At 46.8% G+C, this 21,453-nt stretch overlaps 1 protein-coding gene across 2 annotated transcripts in view; it reads right to left on the reverse strand.

Annotated features, from left to right (window-relative positions):
• The window catches only part of MDGA2 (MAM domain containing glycosylphosphatidylinositol anchor 2), a 388,772-nt gene that overhangs the window by 98,401 nt on the left and 268,918 nt on the right, over positions 1-21,453 (reverse strand). For both annotated transcript variants that reach the window (XM_081016731.1, XM_081016730.1), the window contains exon 8: positions 13,858-14,151. In XM_081016731.1, coding sequence (XP_080872857.1) covers positions 13,858-14,151 — 294 coding nt within the window. The remainder of the gene's footprint in view (positions 1-13,857; positions 14,152-21,453) is intronic.

The raw sequence follows: 21,453 nt of genomic DNA on the forward strand, positions 1-21,453 counted from the left end.
TTTCCACCAGCCACAACCTTACTAAACTTATCCTCGGCATTTGCAAGTTTCTTTTTCTGTTAATACTTGCAAATTCCTCACCTTTGCACAGGTCGTTGGGCACAGATAGCCTTCAACCGCTGTAAATGTCAGGGTGTCCTGACTGCTCGCTTTAGTAAACAGAGTCATGGTGTTGACAGCTGCTTAATTTTTCTTGCTTTGTTGCTTTCCGGAGCCAGTGGGGAGTTTTCCCAAGCCACCCATCCCCCAGTTTGCTGTCATTTTCAGGAGTGGCACCTAGCCTCTCCACACGCTGCCATCCCATAGCTGAAGATCAGCTCCAGCACCACAACGAAGAACGGTTGCAGCGTTGGGAACGTGTTAGTTTAGAGAAAAGGCAGGGAAGCAGTGGCACGATAGAAGATTATAAGATCATGCACGGCTTGGAGAAAATGGAAAGATAAAAAGTTTTTCTCTGTCTCTCAAAACACCAGAACTTCTGGGCTTCCAAAAGGCTGAGTGTTGGAAAATTTAGGACAGGTAAAACAAAGCCTTTCTTTATGCAGCACGTTAATGCACTCTGGAACTCACTGCCACATGAGGCAGTGTTGGCCACTAATGGCAACGGCCAACTTGGAGGAGAGGGCTATTGATGGCAACCAGTCACACTTCTCTGAAGTCTCTCAGCCCCACTCACCTCACAGAGTGTTTGTTGTGGGGGAGGAAGGGAAAGGAGAATGTTAGCCGCTTTGAGATTCCTTAAAGGGAGTGAAAGGCGGGATATCAAGTCCAAACTCTTCTTCTTCTGCTCTGGTTATTGTCTTCCGAAGCAACTACTGCTCTGGTTTCGCCAGAAGCAGCTTAGTCATGCTGGCCACATGACCGGGAAAAACTGTCTGCAGACAAACGCCGGCTCCCTTGGCCAGTAAAGCGAGATGAGCATGCAACCCCAGAGTCGTCCCCGACTGGACCTAACGGTCAGGGGTACCTTTACCTTTTGCAGCTTTGCTCAGTGCTTCAGACTTCATTTTTCAATCCAAAGTTTCCAAGCCAAAGGACTCTCTTCGTTACCGATTCAAATCCCAACGGACATAAAGGACGGAAGAATTGAACAAGTGTGAGCATGTGAGCGAGAGAGAGAATTCAAACGAAAGCATCTCTTTTGATGGAACTGCTGCTTTCTTTATCAAAAGGTCCACGGCAGGAGGCTCTGTGTGGAAACAAGCTGTGAGAGTTGCTACAGGTCGGAAGGTCAGCGCCGATGGATGAATAAGGGTCCAGCTTAATAACTCAAAGCAGGGTGGAAATGATCAAAAGGGAGGTGAGATAAAGAGCGATCCTGGGAACGTGAAAAGTGCAGGAGAAGCAAGAGCAACAGGAACATAGTTAAGAGAGATCTCCTGCTGGGGGAGAAGAAAGGAACAGCGATACACCAAAGAAGCAGAAATCAAGCAATGACATTATTAGGACATCACCCCAGGAGGAGAAGAAGAGGGCCTCTGTATTTCCTTACAGAGTGACACAGTAAGAGACCTCTTGACCAGAGTCCTGCAGCCAACATGCTCCCAGCTCCTTTAATAGAATCATGGATCCTTCAACATCAACTTCGTTGGACTGGTCATGTTGTGCGGATGCGTGATTATCATCTTCCAAAGCAATTACAGTGGTACCTCGGGTTACAGATGCTTCAGGTTACAGACCCTTCAGGTTACAGATTCCACTAACCCAGAAATAGTACCTCAGGTTAAGAACTTTGCTTCAGGATGAGAACAGAAATTGTGCAGTGGCAGTGCAGTGGCAGCAGGAGGCCCCATTAACTAGAGTGGTACCTCAGGTTAAGAACTGCTTCAGGTTAAGAACGGATCTCCAGAACGAATTAAGTTCTTAACCCGAGGTACCACTGTACTCTATCCCGAACTTAAAAATGGAAAGCGTAATGCTGGTGGTCAACAAAAGAGGTTTAAAGACTCTCAAGGCAAATCTTAAAAAATGTAGTATAAACACCGACAACTGGGAAATACTGGCCTGCGAGTGCTCCAGTTGGAGAACAGCCTTTACCAAAGGTGTCATGGGCTTTGAAGACACTCAAACAGGATGCAAGGGAGAAATGAACTAAGAGGAAGGCACGCTTGGCAAATCCACACCATGATCAGCTCCTGCCGGGAAACCTATGTCCCCACTGTGGAAGGATGTGTGGGTCCAGAACTGGCCTCCACAATCACCTACGGACTCATTGTTAAAAATGTGTTTATGGAAGACCATCTCAGTTATGAAGGATCACCAAAGAAGAAGAAGGAATCATAGAGTTGGAAGGGACCCCGAGAGTCATCTAGTCCAACCCACTGCAATGCAGGAATCTCAAATGCTTAAAAACCTCAAATGAAGAACTGTCCACTGCCTCCTGAGGGAGACCGTTCCACCGTTGAAAAGCTCTTGCTGTCAGAAAGCTCTTCCTGATGCTTAATTGGAATCTCCATTCTTTTCACTTGAAGCCATGGGTTCAGGTCCTCCCCTCCAGATCAGGAGAAAACAAGCTTGCTCCATCCTCCATGTGACACTCCTTCAGACAGCTGAAGCACCTCTTACCTCCTCTCAGTTTCCTCTCCTTATAGATATGCAGACAGTTAAGAGTACATTGAGGGATGCGGAGGCTTCCAGGTGGAAAGATCCAAATTGGAAACAGAATTGTTAGAACCCAAAACTAAGAATTTGTCAAGAATGTATAACTTGCTGCTGAAATGGAATACTCAGGATGAAACGGTAAAATCGGCTATGATTAAATGGGCACAGGACGTTGGACATAATATTATGTTTGCTGACTGGGAACAGTTATGGACCACAGGTATGAAATTTACGGCATGTAATGCCTTAAGAGAGAATATTATGAAAATGATATACAGGTGGTACATAACCCCAGTCAAGCTTGCGAAAATCTATCATTTGCCTGATAATAAATGTTGGAAATGTAAAGAAACTGAAGGTACATTTTTTCACCTTTGGTGGACGTGCCCAAAGATTAAGGCTTTCTGGGAGATGATATATAATGAATTAAAAAAGGTATTGAAGTATACCTTCCCTAAGAAACCAGAGGCCTTTCTCCTGGGCATAGTCGGCCAAATGGTGTTAAAAAAGGATAGAACTTTTTTTATGTATGCAACAACAGCAGCAAGAATACGCATCGCAAAGTATTGGAAGACACAAGAACTTCCCACGCTGGAGGAATGGCAGATGAAATTTATGGACTATATGGAATTGGCGGAAATGACTGGTAGAATCCGTGACCAGGGAGAAGAGTCGATGGAGGAAGATTGGAAGAAATTCAAAGACTATCTTCAGAAACACTGCAAAATTAAAGAATGTTAGAGCGATGTTGGATTGAAAATAAGTGGTTTCCAGCTGTACAGGTTAAAGTTAATGATAGACTAAGATTAAGATTAAGATTAAAGATGTTTAAAGAAATGGAAATTTGATATTAAGAGGGAAAATTTTAATGTTATATGATACTAAGACCAAGGATTAGGTTTAAAGAAGTTGAAGTTATATATTTTAATATTTTATTAAATTAAAGTTTGGGATTAAAAAAGTGGAAAAGAAACTGCTGGACAAATAACTTGGATTGGAATACAAAAGAGGGAGGTATGAGGAAGTCCAGAAAGTAAGTAATTTAAAAATGGAAATGGAAAAGAGATATTGTTTTTAATTGTTATTTTTTTTGTTTTGTTTTGTTTTGTTGAATTTTGTGTTGCTTTTTGTGTGTGTTGTTGTTATATGTATTGTGTATGTTTTTTTTTTCTTTTCTCTTTTTTATTGTCTAAACCCTTAATATATATATATTTTTTTAAAGAGTACATTGAGGGATGCGGGTGGCACTGTGGTCTAAACCACAGAGCTTAGGGCTTGCTGATCAGAAGATCGGCAGTTCGAATCCCGGCGACGGGGTGAGCTCCTGTTGCTTGGTCCCAGCTCCTGCCAATCTAGCAGTTCGAAAGCACATCAAAGTGCAAGTAGATAAATAGGTACCACTCTGGCGGGAAGGTAAATGGCATTTCTTTGCGCTGCTCTGGTTTCACCAGAAGCGGCTTAATCATGCTGGAAAAACTGTCTGCGGACAAAGGTTGGCTCCCTTGGCCAGTAAAGCGAGATGAGCGCCGCAACCCCAGAGTTGTCTGTGACTGGACCTAACGGTCAGGGGTCCTTTTACCTTTAAGAGTATATCACCCACAATGCTCAACCAATGTTTGCTTTTGTTTATTATTTGCTTTTGACATATTTTTAATGTTTTATTATTTCACCGCCCAGTTTTGTTTTCCTCTTGTTGTAAACCACTGTGGTACATTTTTGTGACAAAGTGGTAAATATTTTTTTTTTTTTAAGAAATACACAAATAAAAGTTGATAAGATAAGTTCATGGAGGAGAAGCCTATTAATAGCTACCAGCCAGAAGGATAATGTTGAAGCTCCGCCTCCGTCATCCGATGCAGAAATACTTCTGAATCCCAGTTGCTGGAAACCAGAGGAGAGAAAGTCTCCTTCTACTCAAATCCTACTTGCGAGTTTCCCAGAAGAGGAAACTTCTGATGTTCTTTTCCATTACTCCTCACAATACTTTCCCTGCGCCAACTGAGCCCACTTTGGCTGACTCTCCTGACTTACAGAGTATTCCCAGGATCATTCTAAATTCCTGGCTCCCCTCTTTTTGGTATCTACTTGCAGACTTCGTTCTGGCACACTCTTCCACATGTGGTGGAGCTGCAAATCTGTACAGAAATACTGGAGACAAGTTTCACAAGAGATTTATGAGATTGTAGGAAGACCAGTGAATCTCAGTGCCAGGCTATTCTCAACATTTGAAGATAACAGCGCAGGACTAGTTTATAATTTTGTGTCTGTGTGTGCTTTTTTAAATAGTTTCCCCCCCCAGATTTTGAAATTTATAAACAATTATCAAACAACCAACATAGAAAGAGAATTTTGAAGAATCTCCTGGACTTCCCTCATTGCCTTTGTGGGTCCTTCTATTAACCTTTTCTTCCTGCATCTTACCTATTAATCCAAATCTACTAAATCACAATTATAACCAAAATTCAACATTAAACGATGAGTGCTATTCCAATCCTACAATAATTTTAATTGTTTACAGTGGTTTTTTAAGGTAATTTATATATTTTCCCCATTCCTTATTAAAATTTCGGTCTTCCAGTTTTCTGATTCTTCCAGTCATTCTTGCCACTTCAGCGCAGTCCATCAACTTAATCTGCCATTCTTCTGTGGATGGGACTTATTATATATTTGTTGGCTGTAGCTAATTACCTGTTGCCTAAGAATGGAGAAATATGTCAGAACTTCCCTTTAACATTTGGTTTCGGTAGTCTCTATGCAATGTGAGAAAAGTCGACTCATTTGACGTGGGTTTCTCAAGGCACCATCAACAGACTACGCTGTTATGTGTTTGAGTGTTTTGACATATATTAAGAAAAAAATCTCATGGCTGGCAAGTCCCCAACAAGTCTGATTTTATTTGGTACTTATTATATACCGACTGGTGCTGGAGGAGACTCTTGAGAGTCCCATGGACTGCAAAAGATCAAACCTCTCCATTCTGAAGGAAATCAGCCCTGAGTGCTCACTGGAAGGACAGATCCTGAAGCTGAGGCTCCAGTGCTTTGGCCACCTCATGAGAAGAGAAGACTCCCTGGAAAAGACCCTGATGTTGGGAAAGATGGAGGGCCCAAGGAGAAGGGGACGACAGAGGACGAGATGGTTGGATAGTGTTCTCGAAGCTACCAGCATGAGTTTGACCAAACTTCAGGAGGCAGTGGAAGTCAGGAGTGCCTGGCATGCTCTGGTCCATGGGGTTACGAAGAGTCGGACACGACTAAACGACTAAACAACAACAACAACATGTACCGACAGCCACTGCTACTGGCCATCTTTGTTTCCACGAGAACAATAATCGTATCTTCTTGTCTGAGTTCAGTTCAAATCTCTACACGTTCCGATGACATATCCAACCATGTGCTATAACTCTATAATAGAAAGCTGCTGCCTAATTCTTGGTTTTGCTTTGTTGAATTTTGATTACTTAAAGTCAAAGAGGGGAGAAATAAGGGTGCTGGAGTGAGTTGTCACAGATGGAATCTATTATGACTCCGGAGTCCAAAAAAAATAATGAAATCCGGAATGAAGATTTCTCTTCTCCAAGCAAAGAGGTTCCTACAGACCTTCTCAGCTGTGAAGCTCCAAGCTTCTCCAATCAATTTGGAAGTCATAACCTGTGTCGGCACAATTAATTAAATTGTTATACATCACTTCGCAAATACCTCCGGGAAGGAGGGCTTCCTCGCTCCTGTACACAGAGACAGGCTTTTTCTTCCAAGGTGCTGGTGTTAATCAATAGTTGCTCTGATCCCAATATTGGCTTTAGATGAGAGCTACTTCCTTGGTGGCCCCCTAGGGGAGCTGCTCTCCGCGATCCTGATTACCGTTAACAAAACAAGGCCGTTTGCTCATCAAGTCGCGGCACCCCAAGAGCGAGAGAAGGTGAGCGGCGCTCAATACATCTATACTGCCGTCTTCCGTTGGTTGGATATAGCTCTGCCATTGCGTGAGAGGAGCAATTTCTCCTAGGCCAACAGAACTTTGCTTCTGCCGTGGATGCTTGAGCTGAGATTCCTGCATTGCAGGGGATTGGACTAGATGGCCCTTGGGGGTCCCTGTCAACTCCACAGTTCTAAGATTCCACGATTCCCCTCCCTCTCTTCCCCTCGCCCCACCCCCAACTTTAAGGAGGCGGTGGGTGCACAAAGGGTGCGGGTGGAGGAGAGGGAAGGAAGGTCCGTTGCTCAAGAGGAAGCTGTTCCACTTGAGCAGTGGACGAGACGAGCATGAGAAGAGCACCTGCGGGATCAGGCCAATGGCCCACCTGGCCCAGAATCCTGTCCTCTCGGTGGCTTGTGGGAAGCTCGAAAGCTGCTGTTCGTTTGGGGCATGCAAATTAGATAGGTTCACGTTAAAATGCAAAATGGATGGCTTTCCTTCCTCATCTCCAGCAACAAAATTCCTACCTAACCCCCCCCAACATCACATGCCATACTGCAGATTTCCTTAGCCATTCCTAACACACAGGGGCGTATCGTGGGTTGCCAGGTCCCGGGGCAGGACAAGTGTTGCACCCCCTGGTGGCCGGGAGCGGTCAGTCTGTTCGCCGGCCAGCATCTAATCAAGGGAGCCTCTCCTTGCAAACCAGCTCCAGCCTGGGAGCAGAGACAAGGCAGAGAAACAGGATGCCAGGATTGCCGTTGTGTCGCCTCCCCCTCCTGTCCTTGCAACACGCAGGGCTCCGGCAGTGCTTTCCCCCCTTTCCACTTCCTCCCTCCTCCCTCCCTCTCGGCTGGCTCAGGGACAGGGCATGTGCGGGCATCCCAAGGTGGCTTGCCTCCCCGTGGCTTCGGCCTCAATGAGGGAGCCTGTCATGGGGGCGCCTGGTTGCATCCCCCACTTCAGAAATTTGCACCTGGTGCCACGGTCCCCGGCTCCCCATGCTACACCACCGCCAATACAGTACCAGGGTGTCTTCCCTCCCACTGCTCCAGGCTCCCTTGAACTCCTCTCAGCTTCTGGAGGCAACCCCTTACCACTTGTTGCTGCCCCATAAAAAGTTCCACAATGGGAAAATTCACCGCAAGTATTTTTTTGGGTGGGGGGAGAATGCGGTGTCACATTCTAAACAGATGTCCCTCTTGCACTCTCCAAAATGAACAGTGGAACAGTGACTGTGATAAAAACTATAATCACTTCCGAAGCGGCTGTTTTTGGCAGTCCTGATGGCCTTTGGATGGACAATGAATCTTCCCAACTTTGTTGAATGCTCATTGGACAAGCTAGCACCATCCCTGGCATTGCCCTAATACTCCAAAAGTCTCTTCCGTCAGGCTGTTCTCTGTTGGGAAAGCACATAGCCTCAAAGCAGGCTGGGTTTTCTCAGAAGGCCTCATAAGTGTTCCGAGGCAAATCCTTTCCCCAAGCCGCGGATGCTATAAACAATATTTTCTATGCAGCGCCAACGTGAAATGATTGCTTATAAACTCTGGACGGAAACCCCAGCAATAACTTACCTCTTGTCCTTTTGGATATTGTGGCTTGATAAGGTACATGATGTAAACATCTGATTATATTGTGCCTGGTGGCATTTTTATGCTCTAGGTGTCGTCCCCGAGGATGGTAAAAGCGGATGGCTGAAATTGCTTTTGGACACGGCTCCACGCTGCAGTGATGGTTTTGCGCTCATCAGCATGGATGCGAGGAGTGGGAAGGGGGAACAGATGGCTCAGGCACACTTCTCTTTTGCCCCCCTCTTTCCAAGCACAGGTCCAAATTTAAAGGTCCAAGCCCTCCTCCCCCCTGTGAAAACCCACTCTCTAAAGCTGAAGTGCAACAAATGGCAGTTTGGGTTTTTTTGTGGGTTGCTGTTTGCTCCAATTTAGCTATAAAGATCACATTATCGTGGGGAAAGCTCTGTGACAAAAAGGGCACTTGGTCATGGAAAGGTTAGTGTGGATATGCCAAGAGACAGGCTGAAACTCCAGAGCAGGGGCGCCGCAAGGGGTGTGGGTGGGGGTGTGGGTGCCCTAGGTGTCATGCCTGGGGGGGTGACAAAATCTCCCCGGGCATATCAGTGTGGCATCACTCCCCCCCCCCCCCGGGCAGATGGATTTTCGCAATTGGCGTGATCGGCGTTGGGAAAATCCGCCCCCTGTTCGCGCAAATATGCCGGGCGTATTTGCTTGATCGGCGGGCTGTGCTGGCACCCCCGGGAGGATCAGCGCGCCCCCAGGTGCACGTCATGTTTGCCGCTCCAGGTGCCCGCGCGGTTTCCTCCATCACTGCTCCAGAGGTCTTCACTGTTGCATCTCACGCTTTGCTCTCTCTCTGTTTGTTTGTGTTTAAGCCTATCCAGGACAATGGGCACAATCCACTGGAAAGATCTCCTGCACACCCACCCACCCACAAGAATGAATGGAATCTGTGCAACAGCCTCACCCCGGTTTTGCCCAGGCCCCATTAATTTCAGTGGGTCTTGGGTGGGAGAACAATCCCAGGAGATGGTGTTCAACGTGTTTGAGGAGGAAGCTTCCCTTGTAAGAACAAAGTAAGAGTCTTGCTGGGTCAAGCCAAGGGCCCGCCTAGTCCAGCATCCTGTTCTCTCAGTGGCCAACAGATAATTCCAAAGGGAAACCAGCAAGCAGGATTCAAGCACAAGAGCTCTCCCTCGCTTTCCAGCAAGCGTCACTCAGAAGCATTGGCGCCTCCAACTCTGGAGAGTCCCCATGGCTAGCAGCCATTGTTAGTCCTCTATGGAAGTGAGAGCTGGACCATAAAGAAGGCTGATCGCTGAAGAATTGATGCTTTTGAATTCTGGTGCTGGAGGAGACTCTTGAGAGTCCCATGGACTGCAAGAAGATCAAACCTCTCCATTCTGAAGGAAATCAGCCCTGAGTGCTCACTGGAAGGACAGATCGTGAAGCTGAGGCTCCAAGACTTTGGCCACCTCATGAGAAGAGAAGACTCCCTGGAAAAGACCCTGATGTTGGGAAAGATGGAGGGCACAAGGAGAAGGGGACAACAGAGGACGAGATGGAGGGACAGTGTTCTCGAAGCTACAAACATGAGTTTGACCAAACTGCGGGAGGCAGTGGGAGACAGGAGTCCCTGGTGTGCTCTGGTCCAGGGGGTCACGAAGAGTCAAACACAACTAAACAACTAAACAACAAAGAACTTTTGAAGCCATCCAAGTTGGTTGTCATCGCCGCCTTCTATGGCAGGGAGTTCCACAGTATAACCATGTTGCATGCAGCACAGGTGTGACCCCAGACCAGAAATACATAGGCTGTGTGAATCCAGCATCCTCTGAAAAGCAGCAAGATCATTACTGCAGCACAAGCTTTTGCGAACAACACTATTATTACTGTTACCTTTGGCGTGGTCCCTTCACATCTCCCAAGAAAGAAGGGAATAAAGGGTTGATGATATGCTTAGTGAGGATGGTGAGAATTTAGGGCCATTATCCTCTGTGGGGTTGTTTTTAGAGAGATGTCAGCAGAGGATGCCCATGTTGTGATTCCTGCACTGTGGGAGGTTGGACCAGATAGCACTTCCAGCTCTGCAGTTCTATGATTTTTCCAATCTTGAAAAAGGTGGTATCAGGGAAAAGCGAGTCCACTCTTGTCTATGAAAGCTCCTGCTGCTCCAGTGAATTTGTCAGTCATTAATGTCTTTAATTTTCAGACATTTTCTTTACTGCTACTCTTTCTAGATCGTGTGTGTGTGTGTGTGTGTGTGTGTGTGTGTGTGTGTCAGGGCACTTGCTTCTGTAAAAGCTCCAATTTTCAGCCATTAAACAAGATCACTTTGCAGAGGAAAGAGGGTGATGGTGAAGTAAATTGCTCAATTTGCACACACACACACACACACACACATCCATCCTTCCAGCCATGTGTAAAGTGGCTGTTTAATAGCAGCAACTGGAACAAATAACATGAATGGCTTCACTTCCAACAGGAATGTACTATTTTTGCCAATTTCATGAGAGTCTTAGGGCCAAGCTACATATTATACTGGAATGCAGCACTTAAGCACAAAAGAGACATTGTAGAGTCGAAAAAGGCTTAGAAATGGTTAACTGGATGGAGTGCCTCTTCTGCAAAGAAGGGTTGCAGCGCTGGGGATTTTTAGTTTAGAGAAATGGCAAGTAAGGGGGGACATGATAGACGTTTCTAAAATTCTGCATGGCATGGAGAAAGTGGGGAGACAAAAGTTCTCCACTCTCCAATGCAGCTGAATATTGGGAGATCCAGGAGAGGTAAAAGGAAGGACTTCACCATGCAGTGCGTAGTTTATCTGTGGAACTCCCTCCCACAGGAAGCAGCAATGAATAGAAGAAGAAGAGGAGTTTGGACTTGATATCCCGCTTTATCACTACCCGAAGGAGTCTCAAAGCGGCTCACAATCTCCTTTCCCTTCCTCCCCCACAACAAACACTCTGTGAGGTGAGTTGGGCTGAGAGACTTCAGAGAAGTGTGACTGGCCCAAGGTCACCCAGCAGCTGCATGTGGAGGAGCGGGGAAGCAAACCAGGTTCACCACATTATGAGTCCACTGCTCTTAACCACTACACCACACTGGCTCTTTTAATTATTATTATGAAAAGAGGACTGGACAATTACATGGAAGAGGAGAGGGTTGTCGATGGCTCCTAGCCAGGATGGCCAAGCTCTGCCTCCACAGTCAAGGTAGCAGCAATTCTGTATATGAGATGCTGTGAGCCAGAGGAGGAGACAATTGCTCTTGTGCTTGGATCCTGCTCGCTGGTTCCCCCCCCAGCCATCTGGTTGGCCACTGAGAGAACAGGTTGCTGGACTAGATGGTCCAGTGGCCTGATTCTGCAGGCTCTTCTTATTTAGATGTTCTTATTTAGTTTAACTGCGATAATTTCTAAAATTCAAAATTAAAATTTGGAATTTTAATGCGTGCAGCTTGCCATCATTTTCAGGCTGAACCTGCGGTGTAGCAATCCTTGCTTCTTAACAGGTTTCGGATAGCCACCTGAACACATGGGAAATGGTGAAACTGCAACTCTCCCCAAAAGTATCTAGGTGAGACTGCAAAAACCACAGCACTGTGATTTTTTGTGCTGTGATCTCCAGGCACAATGCTGCTGCACAACGGCGACTTGCAAAAATAAAAATAAAAATTAATAAGAAAGTTGCAAATGTAAAACTTCAGAAATACGTGCGTGCACAGAAGTATTGGCAAAGCCAGAGACTGCAACTTCTGTCTTTGCATTTGGGGGGGAAGAAGCACCCTCTCATCTTATATACACTCACACATTTTACAAGAAACCAATTATGGCATTCTAAGATAAGATACCGCATTCTATTTATAGCCCACCACAGAGTCATCTCAGACGGAATCTTACATAATTGCTTCCCAAAAAAGAATTGGAGTGCCTTAATAAGGTGTTCTGCAGGATCCTCATTTGCCTTCAGAAATAACCCTGAACTCAGTCATGCAAGCACACCTCCTCACTGAGCCAAAAACCCTCCCCATGTAACACCTCCACATTCTTTCACATAATAGCAGCCAGATTTCATAATCTTTACTTTGATGCTTTTTTCTGATTGCCACGCTAAAAGCAGGTGACTGGGATTCTATAGAAAGCCATTTCCCTCACCCTGAGAAAAGAAAGTGTGGCGCCAGACCAAGAACCTAAACATATTATCCCCAAAATGCAATATTAAAAAATGGGGTCAGTGTGGCACCTTCCAAAGGCCTTTAAGGAGCCATTGAAACTTCCAATTCCTTCCGTTTAGACATGAAGAGAGATCAGCAGTCAAAGACCCCCCCAGAGCCAGACTCTGTAGAGACCATCACCCAAACCCCTGCAAGCAGCAGATATCCTCCCTAAATAATATTTGTTGGAGGCAAATAGCTCAGTTGGTTAGAGCATGGTGCTGACAATGTCAAGGTTGCAAGTTTGATCCCAGTAAGGGGCAGCTGCGTAATCCTGCATTGCAGGGGGTTGGACTAGATGATTCTCTGGGTAACTTCCAATTCAATGATTCTATGAGCTAAAGCTTCTGGAAAAGAAGAAAAAACACACCTCAATTTATCCTGCCTTATGGAACAAACCCATCATAAGCTAAACAAAACAGGATCCGATCCACAAAAGTTGTCACTATAAAGCTGTGAAAGGCACAACTGATTAAGAAGGTGACATCTCTAGAATTTTATTACACTAAACTGGATCACAAAACCACAAAACTGTAGAGTTGGAAGAGACCCAAACGGTCATCTAGTGCAATCTCCTGCAATGCAATGTATCCAATGTATCATTTAAACAACAACACACTGTGAAATGGGAGAGGGGTATATTTTGAACCCAATATTTCATTACTAAAGAGCTTTCCCCAATCTTACAAGGGTTAAGAACACCCATCGCATTGTCAAAGGTGACCATTACCTTCTGTTCTCCAAGATACCCAAAGCCACCTCTTTTGACTTGTCTTGGGCCAACTACACAATACAGTTGTGAGTTTGTGGGGCCAGTTTGAAGGATGCCCCAACTTACTTCCAATTCTTGGGGTCCTCTACCCAGTGAGGGTTAGAATCTAAATAAAGGGTTCAACTCCTACCAAATTACCAGACATGTTTCTTTGCAAAACGACGACCTTAGCTGGCCACTCAAGTGTCTTCATCAGCATCCCAAAAGGATGGTTCAGGTTGCAAGAGCTACAACTGACGATGCCTTCCAGGCTAATGGGGGGGGGGGCTTTCCTCCACCTGCCTCACCTGTCTGCTAGGTAGGAGAACAAGAGCCAGAGAGGTGTGTGTATGAACTGAACCAGAAGAAGGCTGGAAGCTGGAGACACAAACTTGCTTGCCCTGTGCTGGATCCAAAACTGTGACTAATGGTGAAGCAAGATCCTATGCTCAGGTTGTGTTTATGTGTAAATAAAACCACACATCCCAAAGACATTGCAGTCGCTGGTGATCTTCACTCCAAGGAAACAGCCCAGGTAACTGCCTGGAACCCCCAGAGTCCCTCTCCACTGGGAGATTGGGGTACATGCAACAATACTGATTTACCCCGCACCCAAGACATCGTTGTTGGGTAAAGCTGAACCCCTGACAACAAAGGAGAAGCCACAAAACTGTATCATGAAGCAGGTTCCCAAACCTACCCCCAAGACTCTGTGGAGCTCAGGAAAACCTCGGGCGCTTAGCACCAACAGCGGATGGTTCCAGAGACAAGACCTGGCCCGGAAACGCAATCCAGACTCATTTTTACAAAACCGGGGGTCAGGGGAGGGTGTGGACTTACACTGCACTATGAGCTGCACCAGGGCTTCCCTTGGCTTGACGTTAAATCCATTGTACTGGCTGGTCTGACACCTGTAAGTCCCCGTCATGTCCCTCGAGACGTTGACGATCCTCAGGATCCCATCGTAGCTCTCCATCTGCATAGTTCCATCGGGCATGGGGACCTCCTTGTCCGCCCTGGACCAGAGGATGATAGGCTTGGGCTTCCCGGTCACCTGGCACTGCAGCTCAACCGTGTCTCCTTCCCTGGTCACCAAGGGCGACTTTTCTTGCGGGACAGTCAGGTTGGGTGGAACTTCAAATGGGGGCAAAGGGGTGGGAGAGAGAAAAGGGAGGAAAGAGAGAGGGGGGCAAAAAAGGGATGATTAGTACTTAGAAGTTCTCTGCATATGATGCAAGCATAGGAATCATAGAATCATAGAGTTGGAAGAGACCACAAGGGCCATCGAGTCCAACCCCCTGCCAAGCAGGAAACACCATCAGAGCACTCCTGACATATGGTTGTCAAGCCTCTGCTTAAAGACCTCCAAAGAAGGAGACTCCACCACACTCCTTGGCAGCAAATTCCACTGTCGAACAGCTCTTACTGTCAGGAAGTTCTTCCTAATGTTTAGGTGGAGTCTTCTTTCTTGTAGTTTGGATCCATTGCTCCGTGTCCGCTTCTCTGGAGCAGCAGAAAACAACCTTTCTCCCTCCTCTATGTGACATCCTTTTATATATTTGAACATGGCTATCATATCACCCCTTAACCTCCTCTTCTCGAGACTAAACATGCCCAGCTCCCTTAGCCGTTCCTCATAAGGCATCGTTTCCAGGCCTTTGACCATTTTGGTTGCCCTCCTCTGGACACGTTCCAGTTTGTCAGTGTCCTTCTTGAACTGTGGTGCCCAGAACTGGACACAGTACTCCAGGTGAGGTCTGACCAGAGCAGAATACAGTGGCACTATTACTTCCCTTGATCTAGATGCTATACTCCTATTGATGCAGCCCAGAATTGCATTGGCTTTTTTAGCTGCTGCGTCACACTGCTGGCTCATGTCAAGTTTGTGGTCAACCAAGACTCCTAGATCCTTTTCACATGCACTCAAGCCAGGTGTCACCCATCTTGTATTTGTGCCTCTCATTTTTTTTGCCCAAGTGCAAGGATTGCTCTGTCTGTCAGGATTTACAGCATATATATATATATATATATATATATATATATATTATGGTTGAAACTGTGAAACTGTGCAAATTAAATGCGGGGGGGGGGACTCTTTTGCACCGGGTGACCCAAGTGGAGCCCATGCAAAAAGATTTTAATCTCTCTGCCTTGCTTGCTAGGCTAGGGATGGTCTTGTGGATAGTTGGATGGCCCTGTGAGATCCCGTGAGAGCATCACAGAGTCTTGCCCAATAAACAAAGCAGAGAACTTTTAGTTGTGGGGGGGGGGGTATAGCCTGGTTGGCGCACCAGCTCCAGAAGGCATGAATGCATATATGGGGGCAGTTCCAAGGAGGCCGTTTGAATATATGCATTTTTGCATATCCGCACCATCCCCAGAACATAACACCCAAGAAAGATGCCATTGTACAGAAATTATCTGGGCTTTTGAGAATTTCACATGAAGCAGGGCAAAGAGGGGAAAACTCCCCCTTGCAGTAGACCAACCACTGTGCAGTCCGTCTTCCTCAATGTCTGCTGCTCACAGCACCAGAAGTGTGGGAAATTAGCTGCCAAATCTAACAATGCATATTCTTGCTAGTTAGCATAAGAAGGGGTTAAGGCCACAGAGCTGTATTGCTGATGGGCAGAGACTCAGACCATAGAAATGTAACTGGTAGAGAGGGCTCTGCGTGATGTCATTTCCCCTCATCTCTTGAGCAGGAAGAATCAAGAAGTATTTCCTGTTCCTTTCCTCTCTCTTTCTCTTTGACCAGCAATGGGAGCAGACATGGATCCTACTGTTCCATCTCAACCACACGCCTCAGGTCTGTTTATGCGGTAAAGATTTTCCCTTCATTTATTTCCTTGCTGTTGCTGCTGAGAACAAATGCAGGACTATGAGTAAATAAATCATATTTTAAACTACTTCTCAGCCTGTTGTCTGCATCTTTGTTAAGCAGGGGAAGAAAAGGGGGAGGCAGCTTGCTTCTCAGCCGGACTTAATTCGCAACCTGTTCCTATATGCTTTCCATTTTTCCGCTAAGGATCAGACTTTAAACTCTTCTCAGTGTATGTTCAACCCGCACACGTTGGCACCTGGAGGGATAAATTGCCATTAATATATCCTCTCCTACGTATTAAAACATATCCCACAAGAAGTAGATAAAAAGAAGTGAAAAAAATAACTTACTTTTCCATTAAAACAGGTATTTGTTTTGCAGGCACAATAATATTGAAAGGTGTTTAAAAAGTTTTAGAAATGATTGGAGGATGGATGGACGGTTGGAGGTTGGATGGCGGCTAACAGATTGAGGTTGAATCCTGACAAGACAGAAGTATTGTTTTTGGGGGACAGGAGGCGGGCAGGTGTGGGGGATTCCCTGGTCCTGAATGGAGTAACTGTGCCCCCGAAGGACCAGGTGCGCAGCCTGGGAGTCATTCTGGAATCACAGCTGTCCATGGAGGCACAGGTCACATCTGTGTCCAGGGCAGCTGTTTACCAGCTCCATCTGGTACGCAGGCTGAGACCCTCCCTGCCCGCGGACTGTCTTGCCAGAGTGGTGCATGCTCTAGTTATCTCTTGCTTGGACTACTGCAATGCGCTCTATGTGGGGCTACCTTTGAAGGTGACCCAGAAACTACAACTAATCCAGAATGTGGCAGCTAGACTGGTGACTGGGAGCGGCCGCCGGGACCATATAACACCGGTCCTGAAAGACCTACATTGGCTCCCAGTATGTTTCCGAGCACAGTTCAAAGTGTTGGTACTGACCTTTAGAGCCCTAAACAGCCTCAGCCCAGTAAACCTGAAGGAGCGTCTCCACCCCCATCGTTCTGCCCGGACACTGAGGTCCAGTGCCAAGGGCCTTCTGGCGGTTCCCTTGCTGCGAGAAGCCAAGTTACAGGGAACCAGGCAGAGGGCCTTCTCGGTGGTGGCACCTGCCCTGTGGAACGCCCTCCCATCAGATGTCAAAGAGAAAAATAGCTACCAAACTTTTAGAAGACATCTGAAGGCAGCCCTGTTTAGGGAAGCTTTTAAAGTTTAATAGGTTGTTGTATTTTACTGTTTTGTTGGAAGCTGCCTAGAGTGGCTGGGCGGAACCAGCCAGATGGGTGGGGTATAAATAATAGATTATTATTATTATTATTATTATTATTATTATTATTGCTCTGAGTAAGGCTTGCCGTTTTTAAGAAGTCTCGGCCGAGCCATTAATTACAGTGTAGGAATTTACTCTTGGCATGATTGCAACGGGCACATTTATTTAAAGGTAACAAAATACTCCAGCGGTTGCTTTTGGAATGAAGAGAAGGTTGTTTCTCTCCTTCCCCGCCAGGCTCATCCGGGGAAGGGAGCAAAAGCACCGGGAAGAACAGGCTCCCTTTGGTCTCTTGAGAGTGTGACATTCAATTAGTAAGTGCATTTTGCAGATAAAAAGGTCAGTCAAAAGGAGGAGAGGCCACCCTGACCCGCCACTTCCTTGCTCAAAGAGCTTAACACAGTTTCCAACTGTGACTCACCCTGTACGATAAAAAGGGGGGTCAGAGAAAGAAACAACTTCTCCAAATGCTTAAAGAAATGGCTCAGAACAGGAATCCTGATGGATGTTCTGTAGCAACCAGCCTGTGCCCTAACTTTTGGCGAGGTTACCCTAGTTGAAGGTAAAGGTAAAGGACCCCTGGACGGTTAAGGCGACTATGGGGTTGTGGAGTTCATCTCGCTTTCAGGCCGAGGGAGCCGGCGTTTGTCCACAGACAGCTTTCTAGGTCATGTGGCCAGCAGGACTAAACCGCTACTGGCGCACAGAGGACCGTGACGAGTGCCAGAGTGCACGGAAACGCTGTTTACCTCCCCGCCGCAGCGGTACCTATTTATCTACTTGCACTTTGACGTGCTTTCGAACTGCTAGGTTGGCAGGAGCTGGGACAGGGCAATGGGAGCTCACCCCGTTGCGGGGATTCGAACCACCAACCTTGCGATCGGCAAACCCAAGAGGCTCAGTGGTTTAGACCACAGCACCACCCAAGTCCTCTTCTTTTACCTTTACCTAGTTGAAGAGGAGGAGAGGATGGGAGAAGCTGTTTGAAAGTCAGATGATGATGATGATGATGATATCATCATCATCATCATTATCATCACCACTTGTTTATTTAATTCACAAAATTTATATACCGCTTGATTGTAAACAAAAGCGGTTTACAAAAAGATAAAAGAAGAAAATCTGGGCAGGCTTGTCTAAAAAGGAATGCACTGGAAAAAGCACCGTGAAGGTGCCTGCTTGATCTCAATAGGCAGGGAGTTCCACAGAGTACATGCTGTCTCACTAAACAATCAGTTTCTCGCTAATGCAGAACTGGGATCACGTGGCAACTGCCAATTCTGCCAATTGAAGCGATTGAGTGGGCACATGTGGAGTAGGGAGATCTTGTAGGCTTTTGCCAAGTCAACTCCAAGAGGCTTACAAAACAACTTCCAGAAAACAAACAGCTATACAGTATATTAAAAACATTAAAACACCCAGAAGTCAGGAGAGGGCTGCTGCCCCATCACACCATCATAGAATTGTAGAGGAACAGGAGTTTGGAAGAAGAAGAGACTGAGAGACAATGGGAAAGCCTTCTTCATATATCTGAAGGGCTGCCCCATGGAAGATGGAGCAGGCTTGCTTTCTGCTGCTCTGGAGAGTAGGACCTGAACCAATGGATTCAGATGACAAGAAAGGAGAGTCCAACTAAACATTAGGAAGAACTTTCTGACAGTAAGAGCTGTTCAGCAGTGGAAAGGAGCCATCAGAAGGTGGTGGACTCTCCTTCATTGGAGGTTTTTAATAAGGTTGCCATCTGTCAGGGAATCTTGAGCTGAGATTCCTGCATTTCAGGTGGTTGGACTGGACGGCTCTTGGGGTCCCTCCCAACTCAACCATTCTATGATTCTGTGATTTTAAATACACCTGGGGAGTCACAAAGGAATGTGCAGAACAGATCTGGGGGCATATGGGGAGAGGTGGAAGTCCCACTGCAGAAGCAGAAGTCATTCCACTCACCCAGTGACTTAGCACTACTTGGGATTTGATATATATGTGTGTGTGTGTGTGAGTGAATTGTTGGACATTATGGAAATGTTTCTAAATATCTCTTTGCTATCCCTGCAAGTCCAAACAGTGATGAGTAACTCTCAATGACCTTCACATGCACTTGGAGTTTGCTGTGCGATTGTGATCAAGTTCTGCCCTCTAGACGGTGTTGATGACTAAGAGGACACCCAAGGAGATTGGTTCTACCTCAAGGCTTTCTTCCTCTCAGCCCTTTCTCCATCCATCATTGCCCATCCATCACTGCCCGAGGAAGTTATGGAGAGCTTTCAGGTCCGACCTTCTGATGGATGCTTCTGATATCTCCAATCCCTCTTCCAAATGAATCCATCACAACTAACAATAATGCATCGGTTACTTTCTGCTGGAGAAGAAATACGCCACTGTGTGGAACGGCCCGGCGGCAGCCCGGCGAGACGGTCACAACACAGCCGTGTCCGCCGCCCATCCATCATGCCATGGACATCCAATAAGACCTGTATTCACACTACACTTCAACATTTGGGTCTTGCTGTGAGTTATGAGCAGCTGTGTTGTGCTAAAGGAAAGAAGGATGTTGGCAACCCTGAGCAAAGTTACTGTAGGATCCATGAACATTGCTCACATTCTGTCTTATATTGAATTGAAATCCTAGAGGAGGGGTGGGGATTCTCTCGCCCGCAGGCCCACCAGAACTGATAGAGCGAGGATGTCGGGGGCAAATGCCCACCTTTCCAGGGCCTGACATATTGTGTGTGTGTGTGCTTGTAATGAGCTTGAGGGGCAGGGTCCGCCTGGATGATGCCCTGAGTTCCTTTCAATTCTCAGAGGACTGTACCCTGCTGTCAGCTGGTCTAGATGCAGGTCAGCACTCAAGATGTAGACAAGCAGAATGGTTGGCTCTTCCTTCAAGAAAACAGCATGCCAGGCAGCGATGCCTATAAAAAAGGACTGGTCCCCATGAAACAGTTGCCAGGACTGAAGCTCTCTGCCTTCTACTTTCCACTAAGTCTCTTCCCCTGCCAGATGTCTCCCAAGCAGCCTTAAACTAAGTTGGGGCGGGGCCACCATGCCTACCGTTCTGCTCCATGCAAGGCTCTCTGTGACCTTGGAGACAAGCAGCCCCTCCTTCTCTGCTTCATGTCCTGAGTCTGCATTGCTTTCTGCTCTAGCTCTTCTCTCTCACTCAAGCCGGTTGCTTCATCAGCCTCCAACCCTTCTGTCCCCCACCTTCATCCTCCAGCCTGTCCTCAGTGTCCCACCACCACTGCCCAGGCTCTGAGTCTTCCTCCCCTGAGTCTTCTTTCCTGGCTGGTGCCTCCCACACCTCCTCTTCGTCCAGCCAGCACCTGACATCCCGCTTCCTCTGTGCTGGGTCCAAAACTGCAGCTAATGAAGAAGCCCATTGACACCCATTGGAGTGTCAATGCTGTGAGCTCCTCCATCCTATGCTCAGGATGTATCTATGTGCCAATAAATCCACATAGCCTAAAGACACCACAGTCTCCGCTGACCTTCATTCCAAGGAAACTAACTCCTGGGTAAGTGCAGAAACTCCTGGAGTCTCTCACTGCTGGCATGTCACACTCTCCCTTCTTATGGTTTCCAGCAACTGGTGTTCAGAATCATTGCTGCCTCCAAGTGTGGAGGCGCAAAACAGCCATGATGCCTAGTAGTTATCACTAGCCTTGTCCTCCACGAATCTGTCCAGTCCTCTGTTCAGGCCATCCAAGTTGGTAACCATCACTGCCTCCCGTAGCACGCCAGTTCTGTTGTCTAACTATCAGCATCATGAAGTGTCGAGTTGGAAGGGCCATCTAGCCCAACCCCCAGTAATAAGAACCCAGGAAGATCCCTGCAGGATCAGGCCAGTGGCCCAGCTACACCAACATCCTGTTCTCACAGATGCCTGTGGGAAACCTGCAAGCAGGATCCAAGCACAAGGGCAACTCCTCCCTCCTGTGACTGGCATTGCTGCCTCCGACTGCGACTGAATCTCTGCCCCCCTCATTGTTCAACCCCCCCTTCTCCTTCTGGTGAGTCAGCAGCCTGACTTCCTCGAAGTTGTCCCAGGAGACGTGTTACTCATACCACAAAGGACCAGGAGACTGTGGAGAGACACTCATTCCCAGGACACAATGTCTGCTTTACAGGTCAGGGTGTTTGGCTTTACAAAAGCATCAAACAATGAGAGCGCCTCTTGCCTTTCAGTCCTCAGCTGAAAACTCACCTCCTCTTCTTCCCTGACACCTCCTTGGTCACCCTCCCAAAATGTTAATCTTTCTTAGAAATCAAATCTAAAGCTTCATGAGCTCTTCCTTCCTCTCCTCTGGTGCTCTGAGCGTTAAGTAATAAGCAGACTAAATTAGGCTGAATTAGGG

The sequence above is a fragment of the Podarcis pityusensis genome, assembly GCF_964106645.2.
Source record: "Podarcis pityusensis genome assembly, chromosome: 1".
Classification (NCBI taxonomy): Eukaryota; Metazoa; Chordata; class Lepidosauria; order Squamata; family Lacertidae; genus Podarcis; species Podarcis pityusensis.